Source organism: Loxodonta africana, chromosome 1 (genome assembly GCF_030014295.1).
Source record: "Loxodonta africana isolate mLoxAfr1 chromosome 1, mLoxAfr1.hap2, whole genome shotgun sequence".
Taxonomy (NCBI): Eukaryota; Metazoa; Chordata; class Mammalia; order Proboscidea; family Elephantidae; genus Loxodonta; species Loxodonta africana.
In genome coordinates this window covers 61,736,838-61,757,019 of record NC_087342.1, presented here as the reverse complement: position 1 = coordinate 61,757,019, position 20,182 = coordinate 61,736,838, and the positions used below count along the sequence as shown (strand labels likewise).

Here is a 20,182-nt window from a genome sequence, read left to right as displayed (position 1 = left end):
CTAGCGGCTGTCAGAGTTCCCATAAAAAGAAATAGCATAGCGCGCTTATAAAAATACCTCTCGGGAGGGAGTGGTTGGCAAACAAACCTAGAAGGCGGGCATTATTTACATAAAAATAACTAAATGACTTAATGCTTCTAAAGCATTTTCCTAGCACAGGGTCCAGTCCCCATATACATTTTCTTCCTGTTGTTAAGTCCTGCCTTGGTGGTATCCTATGCACTTTGATTGATTTTATTTATATTTTAGGTACAAAAATATTCCATTGTTGGTATCCTGAATATCTTACTTAACATAGAAGTTACTTCAGAAAGAAATGTCTGTTTAGCATGGGTGTGTTTGTTATTTACATGTAATGGAATTGTAGTCTGAAATGTAGCACTTGTTATTGTGTCCTGATATACAATGTTTGAATTATATGTACACTTGGTAAAATGTTCTTTCTTGTCTTACATTAAAACTGTCTCCAGAGGTTTTAACAGGAGAGGAAGTCCCCTGTTCTCCTGCAAGTCTAGCAAATAAGATCCTGATCCTGACCTTCCAATGAAGAGAAATGATCCAACATATGTGATTTTGCCAAGGAAGGTGTTCATCATGGAACCCATTTGGGGCAAAAAGTCTGAAAATGAGACATTTTAGTACCACAGTGGACTCCCGAGGGAGGTTATGCTGTCTCTTGTTTAAAAATTTGGGGACCTATTTTTAGTCTGGTTTTGGCCTTGACTGAGGTTGGGAACTACATTGTAATCACCTGGGGGAGCTTTTAAAAACCCCAGTTACCCAGCTCACAGCCCAGAGCAATTAAACCGCTGAAGGTGAGAGCCAGGAGATTCCTACCTGCAGTTAAGGATGTGGACTCTGCAAATGAACTGCCTGGCTCCAAATCCCAGCCCAGCCACTTCCTAGCTGTGTGACCCTGGGTGAAATACTTAACCAAAGGAGTGATAAAAATAATAGTACTGTCTTGAGTTTTAAATAAGATAATCTATGTAAACCGTCTAAAACAGGGCAGTGAGTTCTATATGAATTAAGAACAGTTTTTTTATCTCATCAAATTCCTCTAGGAGACATTCTCAGCCGTGGCTCCTCCATCCGACACTCCCTCACCTAGTGGACTTCTGGTATTGTCCTATAACATTCCTTCTTTCATACATGAATTTATTTTACAAGTATTCATTAAGCATCTACCTTACTACAAGCGGAGTCCTGGTGGCGCCGTGGTTAAGAGCCACAGCTGCTAACCAAAAGGTCGGCAGTTTGAATCCACCAGCCGCGCCCTAGAAACCCTATGGGGTAGTTCTATTCTGTCCTGCAGAGTCGCTATGAGTTGGAATCAACTGACAGTAATGGGTTTGTTTTTTGGGTTACTTCAAGTGTGATAGGTGGCACAAAAGAGGAATGCACACCTGCCTCGCCCTATTGATTTTAACTTCTCTCAATCGTCTGTGTTTTCCCAATGAGATCATAAGCACCATGAGTTAACAGACCATGTCAGCCCTAACACCCAGAACCCAGCTCTGCGAACTGGCAAGATTGCTGGGCACCAAAGGTTGGAAGCCTGGCATCGAGATCTTGCTTAACTGCTTGTAGGCTGGGTGATGAGGTGCAACTCACTGCCCTCAGTAGGCCTACTTCCTCACCTGTAAAATGGAGATAATTCATATATAACTGTTGTGAAGATTATAGGCAGAACCCTGATACGTCTTGTGAATTGTCCCAATAGCAGGTCCTCAGGAAACAGCTCCTGCGCGAGTCCACCAGGGGGCAGCAGACGGCGGCCAATCTGCCAGCCTCGCCTGACGTCAGCCCGGTCGCGCCGCCTCGTGACCGTGGCAGAGGGCGGTGTGGGGGCGGCGCGGCGGAGAGCGCCCGGGGCCGCGCGATGGGTGCGGAGGCCTCGGGGAGCGGGCCGGCGCTGCGGGAGCTCGTGCGCGAGGCCGAGACCAGCCTGCTCGAGTGCAAGGTGTGCTTTGAGAGGTTCGGCCACAGCCAGCAGCGGCGCCCGCGCAACCTGCCCTGCGGCCACGTGGTCTGCCTGGCCTGCGTGGCCGCCCTGGCGCATCCGCGGACTCTGGCCCTCGAGTGCCCCTTCTGCCGGCGAGCCTGCCGGGGCTGCGACACCAGCGACTGCCTGCCGGTGCTGCACCTCCTGGAGCTCCTGGGCCACGCGCTTCGCCCGGCTCCCGCCGCCCCCCACGCCCTTCCCTGCGCCCCCGGGGTCCTCACCTGTCACCAGGCCTTCGGCGGCTGGGGGACCCTGGTCAACCCCACCGGGCTGGCGCTCTGTCCCAAGACGGGGCGGGTCGTGGTGGTGCACGACGGCAAGAGGCGGGTCAAGGTCTTTGACTCCCAGGGAGGGTGTGCCCATCAGTTTGGAGAGAAAGGGGAGGCTGTCCAAGACATTAGGTACCCACTCGATGTCACCGTCACCAACGATTGCCATGTGGTTGTCAGCGACGCCGGCGACCGCTCCATCAAAGTGTTTGATTTTTTTGGCCATATCAAGCTCGTCATTGGGGGCCAGTTCTCCTTACCTTGGGGTGTGGCTACCACGCCCGAAAATGAGGTCGTGGTGACTGATGCGGAGGCAGGGTCCCTGCATCTCCTGGAAGTCGATTTTCTGCAAGGGATCCTGCAGAGAGCTGAGAGGATATATGCTCATCTGTGCAGTCCCCGAGGGGTGGCTGTGTCTTGGCTCACTGGGGCCATTGCGGTTCTAGAGCACCCCCTGGCTTCGAGGGGGACCCGAGCATGCAGCACCAGGGTGAAGGTGTTTAGCGCAAGTATGCAGTTCATCAACCAGGTGGATTCCTTTGGGCTGAGCCTCTTCTTTCCTTCTAAAATAACCGCCTCCGCAGTGACCTTTGATCACCAGGGAAATGTGATTGTTACCGATACCTCTAGTCAAGCTGTCCTATGCTTAGGAAAGCCTGAGGAATTTCCAGGACTGATGCCCCTTGTCACTCAAGGCCTCTCCCATCCTGTGGCCCTGACCTACACCAAGGAGAATTCTTTGCTTGTGCTGGATGCCGCTGTCCATTCTGTAAAAGTCTTTAAGGCTGACTGGGGGTGAGCGGGTGGCCGGGGTCTGGGATCAGAAGCCCTGGTGCTGCCACTAATGAATTGTTCAGCCCTGGATCAGCCACTTAATTTCAGCTATCTAAGAGGGCAAATACAACTCCCTGGCAAATTTACAGAGGTTGTGGCAATTATTCAATAATAATTAAATCTACCATTTCCTGAGTGTGTACTCCCTGTGCTAAGAGATTTGCAAACAGTAACTCATTTAATCCTTACAGCTACACGGGAGGTAGTTTCTATATTAACCCCTTTCTGGAGATGAGGAAGCTGAGGCCCAGAGAGTTTAAGTGACTTCTCCAAGGTCACATCTTAATGTGACGGCCACTGTTTGAAGTCCATTCTGACTCCAAAACGTCTTGGTCTGAAATAAGGTAACCGGTGTGAAAATGAATTGTGAATGTACAAGTGCTAGTGTTTCCATGTGCACTCTTTTTACAAGTAGCTAATTTGTTAGATGGATTGCACAAAAAGATTTTATGAAAGCCTCAGTTCCATTTAACTTGCAACTCCTTTGATGGTGCATATGGTGAAGTTACTGTGGATCCTGAGTTACTTGGATCAAGAAGGTCATCGAACTGCTTATTATTCAAAAGGTAAATGTGTCTGTTTGTGCCTGTATCTCCTCTGCTATGGAGTCCCTGGGTGGTGCAAATAGTTCATGTGCTCAGCTGTTAACCGAAAGGTTGAGAGTTTGAGTCCACCCAGAGGCACATTGGAAGAAAGGTCTGGCAATCTGCTGCTGAAAAATCAGCCACTGAAAACCCTATGGAGCACAGTTCTAGTCTGATACAGATGGGGTTGCCATGAGTCTGAGTCTACTCCATGGCAACTTTTTTTTTTTCCCAATTTACTATAGGCACTCAGGAAATATGAACTTGGTTCATTGTTTGACAAACAGCTATGTTGGCGTAAGTTCTAAGCCACTCTGCGGTGCTAAAGTCAGAAGGCCGGATGATACTCCTGTTATATGTTTATGTTAATAAGGAGATAAAGCACCATGATAGGTTCCTGACAGACATGATTTTTGCCTGCCTTTTTGTAACCTGAAGCACTTTGTGATGGAGTTTTCCTTTGTGCAATTTGAATGTGTCTCATTTGTTGCAAACGTTCTGTACTCCGTAAACAGCTTGCCTGATCCTAAATCAGCATTCAGACCACTACTAAGCACTTAGATAACTTCTTGAAGTTGATCCTCTTCGAACATAATAACCTGCTTAATGTTGCACCTACTTCGATAGCTGAATAGGTGGAAATTTCAGGTGAAGTGGCCAGTGGTATGTTTTTAGCTAGTGTAAACTACTCAGTGTTAAGGGCTGTTTGAATAGGACCAAGTAACTGGGACCTCAGAAGCAGCAGCAAAAATGCTCTCGAGACATTTCCTCAGGGAGAAAATACTGGTTTTGAAAGGTGAGGGTTTGCTTTAGGAAATAGCTAGTACTTTATCAGCAACTGGGTTCTATTAAACGAAGAGGTTTTATAGACATAATGTACATACTAGAGACAGCCCCCAAAATGTGAATATGTTCCAGAAGAGTATAAATTGATCCTTTTGAGTTTGGCTCCCATGCCAGCCCACAAGCCCCCCTCCCCCCTTTTTTTTTTTCCAATGCTCTTGTCATATAGCACTAATAGTAAGCTTTCAGGCACTCTGGACCACCATTTGTAAATGTGTCCTAAACAGAGATTCCAGGGATAACCGCCGCCTCACACACGCGTACATCCCACCCATAGAAGTCACCCTTAGGCTGGTGACTTTACAGATGTTCTGAGTTGCGTATCAAGAAAAGTTGTCCCAGGTGGAGATGTGGCGTCAGACTTGGTCACTGGCGAGTTCAGCATTATTTGTACTTCACCATGATCTTACAAATGCTGACTTTAGGAACAATGGCATTTTAATTGTCTCAGAGCAGTTGAGCCAATTCAAGGGAATTTCCCTATTTGGAATGATCAACGGAATCATCTATGACTATGAAGCTGTATGTATGTCTTTTTCAGACAATACTCGTGGTAAAGGTGTGGCGATTGCAACACGTGTGGAGGTATGTGAGCGAGGTATCACTTGTTACTGTGGATTGCCAAGCCAGAAGAAAGGGGTGTGAGCCATTGGGGTGATGGTGAGAGTATCAGAGATGTGTTGACAAGTTACTTTGTTAATTGCTACCTCTACTTGTGGGTTATCAGCCTCAGGGGTGGGGTGGGGTGGAGCAGAATATGCAGCATGAAGTTTGGGAAGCAGCTTTTCCCAGGAATGGCATAATCCACAAAGGAGCAACATTTCCCTGGGGAAGACTGCAAAGCTCCAGTGACCTGTAAAAAGCAGATGCTAAATTCCTCTCCCAGATTTAGTTCTTTCATTGCAAACTGCTTAAAGGGCTTGAGAAACTTAGCACATTGAACTCCAGGCTATTAAAGAGACAGGAGAGATCTGAGATAGGCAGGAAGAAGTAGTCCCAGCGGAAAGTAAAATTTCCAAGGCGATGGAGAAGAGATGGAATGATAGGCCTTTAGGCAGCCCTGCCCACCTGGTGAGTCCAGAAAAGCAAACACAGCCATGTTGGCTCCAGTCTCGGCAGTTCTCACATCACTCACCATCTGTTCCAGTTTTGCCCAATTCTTGATTATTGGATTGTCTCCTGTTTTTGGCCTTGTCACCTGACTTGGTTTTCTCAATCTTTTTCCTTGGCATTTTCTGAGGGCCTTAAATCAGATTCATAAATCTCCTCCCTAGCAAGTCTAGCTCAGGCCCCAAACCTGTCACCACTTTGCCAGTGCCTTATCTAGACCTTTCCTGTTCAGTGGGGTGCAGGCCCCACAGAAAGTGAATTACACATCTTTTGAGGAAGAAGCAGTATACCATGCACTTCAGAAAAATGAGGAAGAACCGCTGCTGATAGCAGGTTTAATAACCTCCAACTCCTGCCACTGAAAGAAGAAATGTGTACTGGTAGCTAGTGCTCTGCTAGGAGCCTTGATGGCATAGTGGTTAAAGTGCTCGGCTGCTAACTGTAAGGTAAGTGGTTCAAACCCTCCAGCTGCTCAGCAAGAGAAAGATGTGGCAGTCTGTAAAGATTACAGCCTTGGAAACCCTGCTGGCATAGAGGTGAAGAAATATGGCTGCTAACTGAAAGGTCAGGAGTTTGAATCCACCAGGCATTCCTTGGCAACACTGTGAGAGCAGTTCTACTCTGTCCTATAGGCTGTCTGTGACTTGGCATGAACTCGAGGCAATGGCTTTTACTATTAAAAAAAAAAACAAAAAACCGCAGTGCCATCGAGTAGGCAGTGTTAAATTCTTCCAGCCTCTAACCATTACTCAATTCCAAAACTGCTTCCACACTGTAGGTATCTGTTAGAGCAGCACCCCACTCTCTTAGTACCAAATTCTGCTTTAGTTACCTAGTGCTGCTGTAACAGAAATACCACAAGTCGGTGGCTTTAACAAAGAGAAATTTATCCTCTTACAGTCTAGGAGGCTAGATGTCCAAATTCAGGGCCCCAGCTCCTACTCTGCTCTGGATCCTGCATTTGGCTCATTGCCTCTGACCTCCATTTCTTGGGACTTGGGCCAGCAGCCTGCCATCTTACCTGCTGATCTTGGATTCCTCAGCCTTCACAGCTGTGAGCCAGTGGCCAGCTGCCTGACCTGTGGATCTCAGGTTGTCAGCCCCTGCAGTTACATGAGTCAAGAGAAACCTCCAGCCCGATGCCTGAAGCCACAGACTTGGTGGGACTTGCCAGCCTCTACAACTGTGTAAGCCATTTCCTTCAGATAAGTCTTGCTATGTATATATATACTATATATACATGCTTTGTTGCTTTTTCTTCTCTAGGCAGTCACTATGAGTCAGAATTGACTTGACAGCAGTGGGTTTGGTTTTCAGGGTTCTGCTAATAGTGGTATACTATGGTGGTATAGCATGGTTAATGAGGAGTAGAACTTGAATGTGTAGAAAATATGATAGGCTGTCGAGACTCACCACAACTACTGTATTGGACAGTCATATTGTCTGCCCCTCCTACAGCCCCTGCTGATAAACCAGCCCTCTGCAGCCATATTTCCTACTGCATGACCTCCAGCAATAGCTGACTGGCTAGAGGTGCACACCTGACTGAATGAGAGCCAATGCATGAATGATGTGGTACCAAATGTATTAATTAGACCAGAAAGTAGCCTATGAAATGGCCTGGGATGAAGAGGTTTTCCCAAAAGACTGTGAGAAGATCCAATTAGATTTTTGTCCTTTAAATTTTGAATTGAGAAATATGAAGAAAATTAGGCAGAGAGCAGCCTGCAGAGATGCTGGAAATGGGCTCAGGATGTATGGCAGAGAGCCCAGGGTACCCAGAGCGTAGTCTAGAAGGGGTCATGGGTGCCAGGAGAATACTACCCTTTGCCCCTGTGAGCTCCTTGCCCCATTGGAAGGGGAATGGCTTAGGGAGGCTAGAGTGGGCCTGTGCTTGGTTCTAGAGTGGTACTCTCCACCCGTACGAGCAACTCACTGTGGTGTGAGTCACAATGAGCATAGAAGCATGGGGTTGAGAATGCCAGGTCATGGAAGTAACAGCTCTTGTGTGGATGGAGCTTTTGCTCAATTTTCAGATGCCCCATTTTAAGACAGATGATGACGGGCTGGAATATGTTTAAAAGGTAGGGAGGAGGATTGAAAAAAATGTTTTCGTCTGCTTCTATCATCTAGAATGTAAACTCAGTGAAGGCAAAGATGTTTACCTCTTGTTCACAGCTGCGTCCTCAGTGCCTAGAACAGTGTCTGACACATAGCAAGCATTAAATTTTTGTTGATGTTGTTGAATTAATAGATTTTTTCGTCAAGAATTTTTTCTAGACTATTCCTTTTTTTTTTTTTCTGATAAAAGGGAAGTGGGTAGCTTGGGGAAGCTGGTCTAGAATTAAAAGAGTTTGTGGTGGGTTTGTGGAGTGACTCATTGCAGAAGCATTATGGTGACTGTGGTAGCCTGGGTCAGGTTTGGGTGAAGAACTTTGTGTCTCAGTCACCACTTTTCCATCTTCACCCAAGTGCACAGGACTTGGAGGTATGGGGTTGCCTGAGTCTTCATGAGTCATGTCTTTTGTCAGACCAAGAAAAGGAGAGACACCAGTATGCTAGCTCTCTAGTACCAGGCAGTACTAGAGTACCAGGCAGTACTTTTAGCTTGTTTTGGACACTTCATCCAAAACAAGCTAAAAGTAAGATGATGTCAGCTTCATCTGGAGGGAAGAGCATGAACTCAAAGAGTTCCTGTGTCACTCACCTGGTGGTGTACTTGAGGCACTGTTGAAATCATCTCAAGGTTAATTTTGGTCAATAATGGGTACCTAAAGAGACTTCTGCCTTTCCCATGAGCAATGTATGGGTGTGGGCAGCCCACCCACAGACATTTGTTGACTGATAAGGTGTAAGTTATAACATACAGTAGGCCCATGACAGTAGTTGAAGAGCAGCTTATATTTTCCCCCAGAAATAATGATATAATTGAGGGCTAATTTTCTGACAAAGGACCCTGGTCAAATCAGTCATTGGTTTGACTAAAAATGTCATAAAACTAGCTAACCAAAACCTAAAATCACTTATAAAATGATAATATAAAATTATGCTTCCAGCCACAGAGTTTTAGGACTGCAAGGAAACTTAGGTATTTTCTACTGGAATAGCCTCAAATTACAAGACTGGAAACTGAAGCCTGTATAGGTAAAAGGACTGGATTAGGTTGAAGGTCAGGAAAGGTGTGCATCAGGGTTGTATCCTTTCACCATTCTTATTCAATCTTTATGCTGAGCAAATAATCTGAGAAGCTGGACTAAATGAAGTAGAACGGGGCATCAGGATTGGAGGAAGAGTCATTAACAACTTGGTTATGCAGACAGCACAACCTTGCTTGTTGAAAGTGAAGAGGACTTGGAGCACTTACCTGATATAGATCGAAGACTACAGCCTTCAGTATGGATTACACCTCAACATAAAGAAAACAAAAATCCTCAAAACTGGACCACTAAGCAACATCACAATAAATGGAGAAAAGATTGGAGTTGTCAAGGATTTCGTTTCACTTGAATCCACAATCAACGCCCAGGGAAGCAGCAGTCAAGAAATCAAAGAACACATTGCATTGGACAAATCTGCTGCAAAGGACCTCTTTAAAGTGTTAAAAAGCAAAGATGTCAGTTTGAAGAGTAAGGTGCACTTGACCCAAGTCATGGTGTTTTCAGTCGCCTCAAATGCATGCCAAAGCTGGACAATGAATAAGGAAGACGAAAAAAGAATTGACGCCTTTAAATTGTTGTGTTGGTGAAAAATATTGAATGTTCCATGGACAGCCAGAAGAAGGAACAAATCTGTCTTAGAAGAAGTACTACCAGATTGCTCCTTAGAAGTAAGGATGGCAAGACTTACTCACTTACTTTGGACATGTCATCAGGAGGGACCAGTCCGTGGAAAAGGACATCATGGTTGGTAAAGTAGAGGATCAGCAAAAGAGAGGAAGAACCTCAATGAGACGAACTGACACAGTGGCTACAACAATGGGCTCAAGCATAACAATGATTATGAGGATGGCGCAGGACCAGGCAGTGTTTCATTCTGTTGTACATAGGGTCACTATGTGTCAGAGCTGACTGCATGGCACCTAACAACAAACTTGCTAGAAGCATTATCTGTACAAGTAAAACAAATGCATTTCTTTATCATCTATGAAGTTTATCAATTTCCTTTTTTGATAGTGTCTTTCTCAGGTTTTGGTATTAGGGTTATGCTGCCTTCATAAAACAAGTTAGGAAGTATTCTCTCCTTTATTTTCTGAAATAATTTGTGTAATGTTAGTGTTATTTCTTCTTTAAAAGTTTTATAGAATTCAACCAGTGAAATCTTGTGAACTTGAAGCTTTGTTGGAAGATTTGTGTGTGTGTGTGTGTGTGTGTGAATTCAGTTTCTTTACTAGATATAAGGCTATTCAGTTTTTTACTTCATATTGTGTCACTTTTGGTAAATAGTATTTTTCAAGAAATTTCATTTGACCTAAGTTGTAGAATTTGTTGGCAATAAAGTTGTTTATAACATGTTCTTTCTAGCCTTCAAATGTCTATAGGGTCTGTAGTGATAATTCCTCTCTCATTTCTGATATTGGTAATATGTATTCTCTCTCTTTATTTTTCTTGATCAGTCTGGCTGGGAGTTATCAGTTTTCTTTATCTTTTCAAATAGCTAGCTTTTGGATTTATTTTCTTTACTATTTGTCTGCTTTTCTATTCCCCAGAATAGACTCAACAACAGTGGGTTTTTGGTTTGTTTTGGTTCTTCTTATGTTCCTTCTACTTACTTTGGGTTTAATTTGCTCTTCTTTTTCTAGCTTTTTAAGGTGGAACCTTAGATCATTGATTTTAGACCTTTATTCTGTTCTAATCTACACACTGAAAGCTAGGAATTTCCCTCTCACCACAGATATAATAGCATCCCACAGATGATATATTTTCATTACCATTTGGCTCAAAGTATTTTTAAAAATTTCCCTTGTGATTTCTTCTTAGATCCAATGATTCTTTAAAAGATGTTATTTAATTTCTAAATATTTGGAGTTTTCCTGCATAACGTGTTAAAGGTATGTAATTTAATACCACTATAGTCAAAGAACATACTTAGAATGACTTCAGTACTTTTAAATTTGTTGAGATTTGTTTTATGGTCCAGTTTTTTTTTTTTACTATGTGGATTACCTTGATTAACATACTGTGTACATTTGAAAGAACAAGTATTATATAAAATGTAGTGTTCTGTAAATATTAATTTAGGTTAATATGGTTGATAAAATCACAAAAAACTCATTGCCATCGAGTCAGTTCCAACCCATAGCAACCCTATAGGACAGAGTAGAACTGCCTCATGGTGTTTCCAAGGAGTGGCTGGTTAGCAACCGAGCTCTTAACCGCTGTGCCACCAGGGATCCATATGGTTGATAGTATTATTTATCTGACCTATGCTTTTACTTTTTTTTTCTAGTTCTATCAATTGCTGAGAAAGGATGCTAAAATCTCCCCTAATGTTGATGGAGTGTCTACTTCTCCCTTTAATTCTACCAATTTTTGCTTCATGTATTTTGAAACTCTATTATTAGACAGGAAACCCTGGTGGCATAGTGGTTAAGTGCTACAGCCGCTGACCAAAGGGTTGGCAGTTCGAATCCACAAGGCACTCCTTGGAAACTCTATGGGGCAGTTCTACTCTGTCCTATAGGGTTGCTATGAGTTGGAATCGACTCGACGGCACTGGGTTTGGTTTTTTGTTTTGTTTTGTTTTTTGGTTTATCTCTAGACACATACACAGTTGGGATTGTAATAACTTTCTGATAAATTGATGCTTTTATATTATAAAATGTTCCTCTTTATCTCTGATGATATTCTTTGTCTTAGTTTGTGTTATATTAATACATCCACTCCAGCCTTCTAATGCTTATTGTTTGCATGATATATCTTTTTTCCTCCATTTATTTTCAACATATCTATGTCTTTAAATTGCATCACTTATAGATAGGCAAAAAAGACAAAGTGTTTTCTGTTGGAATTGTCGTCACCCATGTGGTGCAGAACATGGCAATCTCTAAGGCTAGAAGCCATGAAAGTGGGGAAACCCATTCCATGTCATCTTCTTCCAAGGCTCAGTTCTTCTCCAAAATGTGCTTGCTTTTGGTTGCTCTCCAGTGCCTGGTTATTTTCCAGCTAACTGTTCTTGTTTGTTTTTGTATTAGATCCATAGTTTATAGTTGTTTTCTGTGGGAAAATTGAGCAGTTGGAGCTAATGCAACTATACTGGAACAGAAAGTTTATCAATTTAAAGAATATCTTTTACATTTCTTTGATTTTTTGAGGTGCAAGAATTTACTCAGTAAATATGTCCTATGTGCTCACATTGCTTAAGTGATATGCTCCTTGTTTTTGTTGTTAATTGCAGTCAAGTCACTCATGGTGACCTTAAGTATAACAGAACCAAAGGTTGCCCTAGGCTCTGGCAATATAAAGATAGAGTTGGTCTAAAGATGGACTTGGTCCCTACCCTCAAGGCACTGATGGTCTGGTTTGGAGATGGACAAGATAACCAGGAAAAAACAATACAGAATGGTGAGCACTATGTAAACATATGAACAAAGCACTATGAAGAGGAAGAGATAACCTGAAATGGCCACAATAATTAAAAACCCATTGCCTTTGAGTCAATTCTGACTCATAGAGATCCTATAGGATAGAGTAAAACTGCTTCATAGGGTTTCCAAGTCTGTACTCTTTACAGAAGCAGACCGCCGCATCTTTCTCCCGTGGGGAGGCTGGTGGGTTTAAACTGCCACCTTTTTGGTTAGCAGCAGAGTACTTAACCACTGTGCCGCTGGGGCTCCTTCACAGCCATGATAGAAAAGGCATATTAGAAGAGATGATATCACCTTATAATTCCAGACTGATTAATGCCATAAATACTGGACACTTCATCCAAAACAAGCTAAAAGTAAACTGTGTGTTTAAGCCTGTGTTGACTCTGTGTTACCAATACCAGGATCTTCTTTTTCTGTAGCTGTTGCCAGTCAGGATTCTGGGGTGATATAAAGAAGACAAAATAGCAGGTGTGTTTCTGAGCATCTGAGAATATCTTATTGCTTTTTTTTCATTTAGCTGAACACTACAATAGTAAATCTATAAACATTTACCCAGCTCAAAAGTATACATTTTGAACAAAGCATGTATATTTTATAATGAAATACTTCCCACATTGAAATATGTTATAATTCCCTTTTGATATTGAGCCCTTTTCCATCATCATGACAATCAGAGATATTATATGAGGAGAAGTCAAATTTACATAACATATATTTCCCTAATTCAGACACTCATCTTCCAGCATTGGTAATTACTGGCAATTGGAATGCGAAAGTTGGAAACAAAGAAGAAGGATCAGTAGTTGGAAAATATGGCGTTGGTGATAGAAACAGTGCTGAAGATCAAATGATAGAATTTTGCAAGACTAACGACTTTTTCATTTCAAATACCTTCTTTCACCAACATAAACGGCGACTATACACGTGGACCTCACCAGATGGAACACACAGAAATAAAATTGACTACACCCGTGGAAGAAGACGATGGAAAAGCTCGATATCATCAGTCAGAACAAGGCCAGGGGCGGACTGTGGAACAGACCATCAATTGCTCATATGCAAGTTCAAGCTGAAACTGAAGAAAATCAGAGCAAATCCACGAGAGCCAAAATAGGACCATGACTACATCCCACCTGAATTTAGATACCGTGTGAACAACAGATTTGACTCATCAAACACTAGTGACTGAAGACCAGAAGAGTTGTGGAATGACATCATACATGAAGAAAGCAAGAGGTCATTGAGGAAAGAAAGAAAAGACCAAGATGGATGTCAGAGGAGACTGTGAAACTTGCTCTCAAACGTGGAGCAGCTAAAGCAAAAGGAAGAATTGTTGAAGTAAAAGAACTGAACAGAAGATATCAAAGGGCGTCTCGAGAAGACAAAGTATTATAATGACATGTGCAAAGAGCTGGAGATGGAAAAACCAAAAGGAAAGAACACGCTCAACGTTTCTGAAGCTGAAAGAACTGAAGAAAAAATTCAAGCCTCGAGTTGCAATACTGAAAGATTCTATGGGGAAAATATTAAATGATGCAGGAAGCATCAAAAGAAGATGGAAGGAATACACAGAGTCATTATACCAAAAAGAATTAGTCGATGTTTAACCATTTCAAGAGGTGGCATATGATCAGGAACCAATGGTACTGAAGGAAGAAGTCCAGGCTGCTCTGAAGGCATTGGCGAAAAGCAAGTCTCCAGGAATTGATGGAATATCAGTTGAGATGTTTCAAGAAACAGATGCAGCGCTGCAGGTGCTCACTCGTCTATGCCAGGAAATATGGAAGACAGCCTCCTGGCCAACTGACTGGAAAAGATCCATATTTATGCCTACTCCCAAGAAAGGTGATCCAACCAAATGTGGAAATTATAGAACAATTTCATTCATATCACACACAAGAAAAATTTTGCTGAAGTTCATTCAAAAACGGCAGTGGCAGCATATTGACAGGAAACTGCCAGAAATTCAGGCCTGTTTCAGAAGAGGATGTGGAACCAGGGATATCATTGCTGAAGTCAGATGGACCCTGGCTGAAAGCAGAGAATACCAGAAGGATGTTTACCTGTGTTTTATTGACTATGCAAAGGCATTTGACTATGTGGATCATAACAAATTATGGACATTGAGAAGAATGGGAATTCCAGAACACTTAATTGTGCTCATGAGGAACCTTTACATAGATCAAGAGGCAGTTGTTCAGACAGGACAAGGGGATAGTGATTGGTTTAAAGTCAGGAAAGGTGTGTGTCAGGGTTGTATTCTTTCACCATACCTACTGAATCTGTATGCTGAGCAAATAATCCAAGAAGCTGGACTATATGAAGAAGAACGGGGCATCAGGATTGGAGGAAGACTTGTTAACAGCCTGCATTATGCAGATGACACAACCTTCCTTGCTGAAAGTGAAGAAGACTTGAAGCACTTACTAATGAAGATCAAAGACCACAGCCTTCATTATGGATTGCACCTCAACGTAAAGAAAATAAAAATCCTCTCTACTGGACCAATGAGCGACATCATGATAAACGATGAAAAGATTGAAGTTGTCAAGGATTTCATTTTACTTGGATCCACAATCAACAGCCATGGAAGCAGCAGTCAAGAAATCAAAAGACGCATTGCATTGGGTAAATCTGCAAAGGACCTCTTTAAAGTGTAGAAGAGCAAAGATGTCACCTTGAAGACTAAGGTGCGCCTGACCCAACCCATGGTGTTTTCAGTTGCATGATATGCATGTGAAAGCTGGACAATGAATAAGGAAGACCGAAGAAGAATTGATGCCTTTGAATTGTGGTGTTGGCAAAGAATATTGAATATACCGTGGACTGCCAAAAGAAAGAACAGATCTGTTTTAAAAGAAGTACAGCCAGAATCCTCCTTCGAGACTGCGTCTTACATACTTTGGACATGTTGTCAGGAGGGATCAGTCCCCGAAGAAGAACATCATGCTTGGCAGAGTACAGAGGCAGCGGAAAAGAGGAAGACCCACAACAAGGTGGATTGACACAGTGGCTGCAACAATGAGCTCAAGCATAACAACGATTGTGAGGATGGCTCAGGACCGGGCAATGTTTCGTTCTGTTGTGCATAGGGTCACTATGAGTCGGAACTGACTCGACGGCACCTAACAACAACAACAGTTCAGACATGTTTGTCCTTAAAGGTATCCTCCTGCCTTCTTCTCTGCTCTTGGCATCTTGTGATGCTTAGCACCTGCCAGCAAGCACTGAGGGATCAAGGTTTTTCTAGCCACCATGGCATTGAAGGTATCGCCTGAGTCCTCCTCGTACCCAACTTCAGTAACTCAGGCAGCATAGCTTCTGCAAATACCCCTAAGGGACCAAGTAAAGGCAAAATATTTAAGATAAAGAGATTGCAAGCTTTCACCTGGTGGTTATGTTTAATAGATGGGCGTGTTAAAAAGGTCAGAATCATTGACTAATTTTGAGAAACAGTATGAGAGAAATCTGGAACCTTAGTTTTGAATCCAGGTACTCATCACTTAGATAGAAAGACCAGAATAGCTTCTCCAACTCAACAGTGTGTTGATTTTATAGAATGTATCACAGCTCAGTTAAGAAGTGATTTTTTTTTTTTGGCCAGGGGATGTGTTCAGTTTTCTATAAGATCCTATCTTTGTTGTGAAACTTCCCAAATAATTTATGAATAATACTTAGCATCCATCTCTTCACATCATCACCATCAATGAAAGGCTTCCTGTCAGGATCTGACCTTCCCTTGGGTTCCAGACTCTCTCTTCCAGCCACTCATTACCGTCTCTCTCATGGGGAGAATGGGCTCCCACCTACAGCTCTCCTGCTGGCACACTCTGAAGCTGCTTCCTGCCCCAGTAGGAGCAGTGTTAGAGGCTGCTAGTTAAAAGGTTTCCTGTCTGGTTCCTGAGGTCTGCCATCCAATGCATAGACCTTCTTACTGACTCCCATCTAGAAAAGATTGACAGCTTTGATCCGGTTCTTATCCTCAGCTCCATCTCCCCAACATGGATACAACATTTTGGTCCCAGCTTTGCCCTAGCTCTGCCACTTTGGCCTTCTTTCCCTATATCCACAGTGGTGAGTGGTGATCCATTGGGCACAAGTATGGAGCTCTGCCAGTTGGTTTGCCAGGAAGCTGTCTTCCAAATTTCTTGGCATAGATAAGTAAGTACTCCAGTGCTGCACCTGTTTGTTGAAACATCTCAATTGGTATTCCATCAGCTCCTGGTGCCTTGTTTTTTGCCATTCCCTTCAGTGCGGCTTAGACTTCTTCCTTCAATACTGTCGGTTCTTAATATATGCTACCTCCTGTAATGGTTAAACATTGACCAGTTCTTTTTGGTGCAGTGACTGCGTGTATCCCTTCCATCTTCTTTAGTTGCTTTAAAGGCACCACAAGTGGGTGCTTTTAAAGAATTGAAATTTATTTTCTCACATCTGGAAGCTAAAAGCCTAAATGAGGGTGTTGGCTGTGTCAATTCCTTACTTGTTGGTAGGCCTGGATGTTCCTTGTTTCCTCGGAGTTTCAGGGCTTATAGGTGATCCTCTCGTGGCATCTGTCTTCCACATGTTTATGTCTCAGTTTATTCTGGTCTTTTTTTTTTTTTTAATTGTTCCTTAAGGTTTACAAATCAAGTCAATCTCTCATATAAAAATTTATATTCACCTTGCTATATACTCCTAGTTGCTCTCCCTCTAATGAGACAGCACACTCCTTCTCTTCACCCTCTATTTTCATGTCCATTCAGCCAGCTTCTGACCCCTCTACCCTTTCATCTATGCTCCAGAAGGGAGCTGCCTACATAGTCTCATGTGTCTACTTGATTCAAGAAACTCATTCCTCACCAGTATCATTTTCTATCCTATAGTCCAGTCCAACACCTGTCACTGGGAATGGTTCCTGTCTTGGGCTAACAGAAGGTCTGGGGACCATGACCACCGGGGTCCTTCTAGTCTCAGTCAGACCATTAAGTCTGGTCTTTTTATGAGAATTTGAGGTCTGCATCCCACTGCCCTCCTGCTCCCTCAGGAGTTCTCTGTTGTGTTCCCTGTCAGGGCAGTCATTGGTTGTAGCTGGGCACCATCTAGTTCTTCTGGTCTCAGACTGATGTAGTCTCTGGTGTATGTGGCCCTTTCTGTGTCTTGGGCTCATATTTACCTTGTGTCTTTGGTGTTCCTCATTCTCCTTTGCTCCAGGTGGGTTGAGACCAATGGATGCATCTTAGATGGCCACTTGCTAGAGTTTAAGACCCCAGAAGCCACTCTCCAAAGTGGGATGCAGAATGTTTTCTTAATAGATTTTATTATGCCAATTGACTTAGATGTCCCCTGAAGCCATAGTCCCCAAACCCCCGCCCCTGCTATGCTGGCCTTAAAAGCATTCAATTTATTCAGGAAACTTCTTTGCTTTTGGTTTAGTCCAGTTGTGCCGATCTCTCCTGTATTGCGTGTTGTCTTTCCCTTCACCTAAGATAGCTCTTATCTACAATCTAATTAGTGAAAACCCCTCTTCCTCTGTCCCTCCTTCTCTCCCCTCTCTCGTAACCATCAAAGAATATTTTCTTCTCTGGTTAAACTGTTTTTTGAGTTCTTATAATAGCGGTCTCATACAATATTTGTCCTTTTGCGTTGACTAATTTCACTCAGGAAAATGCCTTCCAGATTCCTCCATGTTATGAAATACTTCACGGATTCATCAGTGTTCTTTATCAATATGTAGTATTCCATTGTATGAATGTACCATAATTTATTTATCCATTTGTCCATTGATGGGCACCTTGGTTGCTTCCGTCTTTTTGCTATTGTAAACAGTGCTGCAATGAACATGGGTCCACATATATCTGTTCATGTAAAGGCTCTTATTTCTCTAGGATATATTCCAAGGAATGGGTCTGGTCTGTTTGTAACTCATAAGTGATTAGGTTTAGAGTACACACGACGCTGGTATGGCCTCAGTAACATAACAAAACCCCAAAAAGCCCAAACTCATTGTCATGGTGTTGATTCAATTCATAGAGACCCTATAAGACAGAGTAGAACTGCCCTGTAGGGTTTCCAAGGAGCAGCGGATGGACTCGGCCTGCAGACCTGTTGGTTAGCAGCTAAGCTCTTTTACTACTGCACCACCAAGGCTCCACCATGACAAAAACAAAAAGAAACCAACTCCATTGCCATTGAGTCGATTCCAACTCATAGTGATACAGTTAAAAAAAAAAAAAAACCCAGTGCCACAGTAGGACACAGTAAAACTGTGTTTCCAGGGAGTGCCTGGTAGATTTGAACTGCTGGCCTTTTGGTTAGCAGCCAAACTGTTAACCACTATTCCACTAGGTTTTTCAATACAAAAGAAGACCTTACTTCCACCAACTAGGATCTCATGCACAGGTGCAAGGACCAGAAATTTAACACATGTTTTGGGGAGCTCAGTTCAATTCATATGGTGTCCTTCTGTCTTTTCTACATTTGCTGTGTTGTAGCCTCAAGACTATAGCAGTAATTTTGCATATGTTTTGTACAATGAATAGAATTTATCTTCATTTGTAGTGTTCACAATCAAAAACCCTCTATTTTCAAGGTTCTTCAAAGACCTAATGACAACATTGGGAGTATCATTGTAGGTGTAGGTGAGTATGGAACCAACATTAATACTGATCCAGCTAAACGAATACCCGTGACTTCTCTTCTCCTTGCACTCTTTCCAAACATTTTCACATTTATTCTATAACTGAGGCATGTTTTATGCACAAGTCTCTCTTTTGATGAGTTTCAAGAATACAAATTAGGGTTTTGGTGTCATTACGGTGACCACAGAGTCAAGCAAGCAATTTCAAAGTCCACATGTGAATTATTGACAGGCAGAGATCTAGCTCTAGATCCCAAAATTCCTGAATAAACTTTACTAACACCCATCAATGTCCATTTCAAAATTTCAATATTATATACAAGAATAGGTCAGAAATCAGATTCTGGAAAGTTGATGATAAGCATGGGTCTTAGTTTCCTAGTGCTGCTACAATAGAAATACCACCAGTGGGTGGCTTTAAAGAACAGAAATCTATTTTCTCAAAGTTTAGGAGGATAGAAGTTTGAATTCAGGGCGCCAGCTAGAGGGGAAAGCTCTCTCTTTGCTGGCTCTGGGGGAAGGTCCTTGCCTCAGCTTCTACAACCCCAGTGTTTCTCGATTCTTCAGTGATCTTCACATGGCATCTATTTTCCTCCATTTGTGCTCTTTTGTCTTTGTGTCTGGGCTGCTCCTTGTAACTCAAAAGGACTTTAGGACACACCCTACACTGATTATGGCCTCATTAGCATTACAAAGAAATCCCTATTTCCAAATAGGATTATATCCACAGGTATGTTGTTAGGTGCCTTCAAGTCAGTTCCAACTCCTAGCAACCCTATGTACAACAGAACGAAATGCTGCCAGGTCCTGCACCATCCTCACAGTGGTTGCTATGCTTGAACCTACCTGCCGTTGCAGCCACTGTATCAGTCCATCTCGTTAAGGGTCTTCCTCCTTTTCACTGACTCTGTACTTTACCAAGCATGATATCCTTCTCCAGGGACGGGTCCCTCCTGACCAGGTGTAGAGATTAGGATTCCAGCACATATTTTGGGAGGGACACAATTCAATCCATAACAGTTTGCTTTTTGTATTTTCCACTTCAGTGGCTTTCCTAGATGTGTACATACCTTTCCATAATTTTATGCTGAACCAAAACTTTCTATGGCTGCTTCTTGTGACACAGTGCTGCTACATAGCAACTGATCACAAAACCTTGCCATTTTTTAACATTTAGGTGTATCTTGGGATTTGTCAGTCCTGATCGAGTCCTCTAATTGGCACCTAAACAGAGAACTGTGCCCAGCCAATATGCTATCCCATATACTTCCTGACCCAGCCTCTCACCTTTGGGACTCACTAAATGGTGATATCCACTGCCTACTCATAAGT

At 42.9% G+C, this 20,182-nt stretch overlaps 1 protein-coding gene across 1 annotated transcript; it reads left to right on the top strand.

Annotated features, from left to right (window-relative positions):
* Positions 1–1,882: 1,882 nt before the first annotated feature.
* Positions 1,883–11,757, top strand: NHLRC1 (NHL repeat containing E3 ubiquitin protein ligase 1). The gene has a single exon (XM_010596191.3). The coding sequence runs from the start codon at positions 1,883–1,885 to the stop codon at positions 3,071–3,073; it is 1,191 nt and encodes a 396-aa protein (XP_010594493.2). The 3' UTR covers positions 3,074–11,757.
* Positions 11,758–20,182: the final 8,425 nt, after the last annotated feature.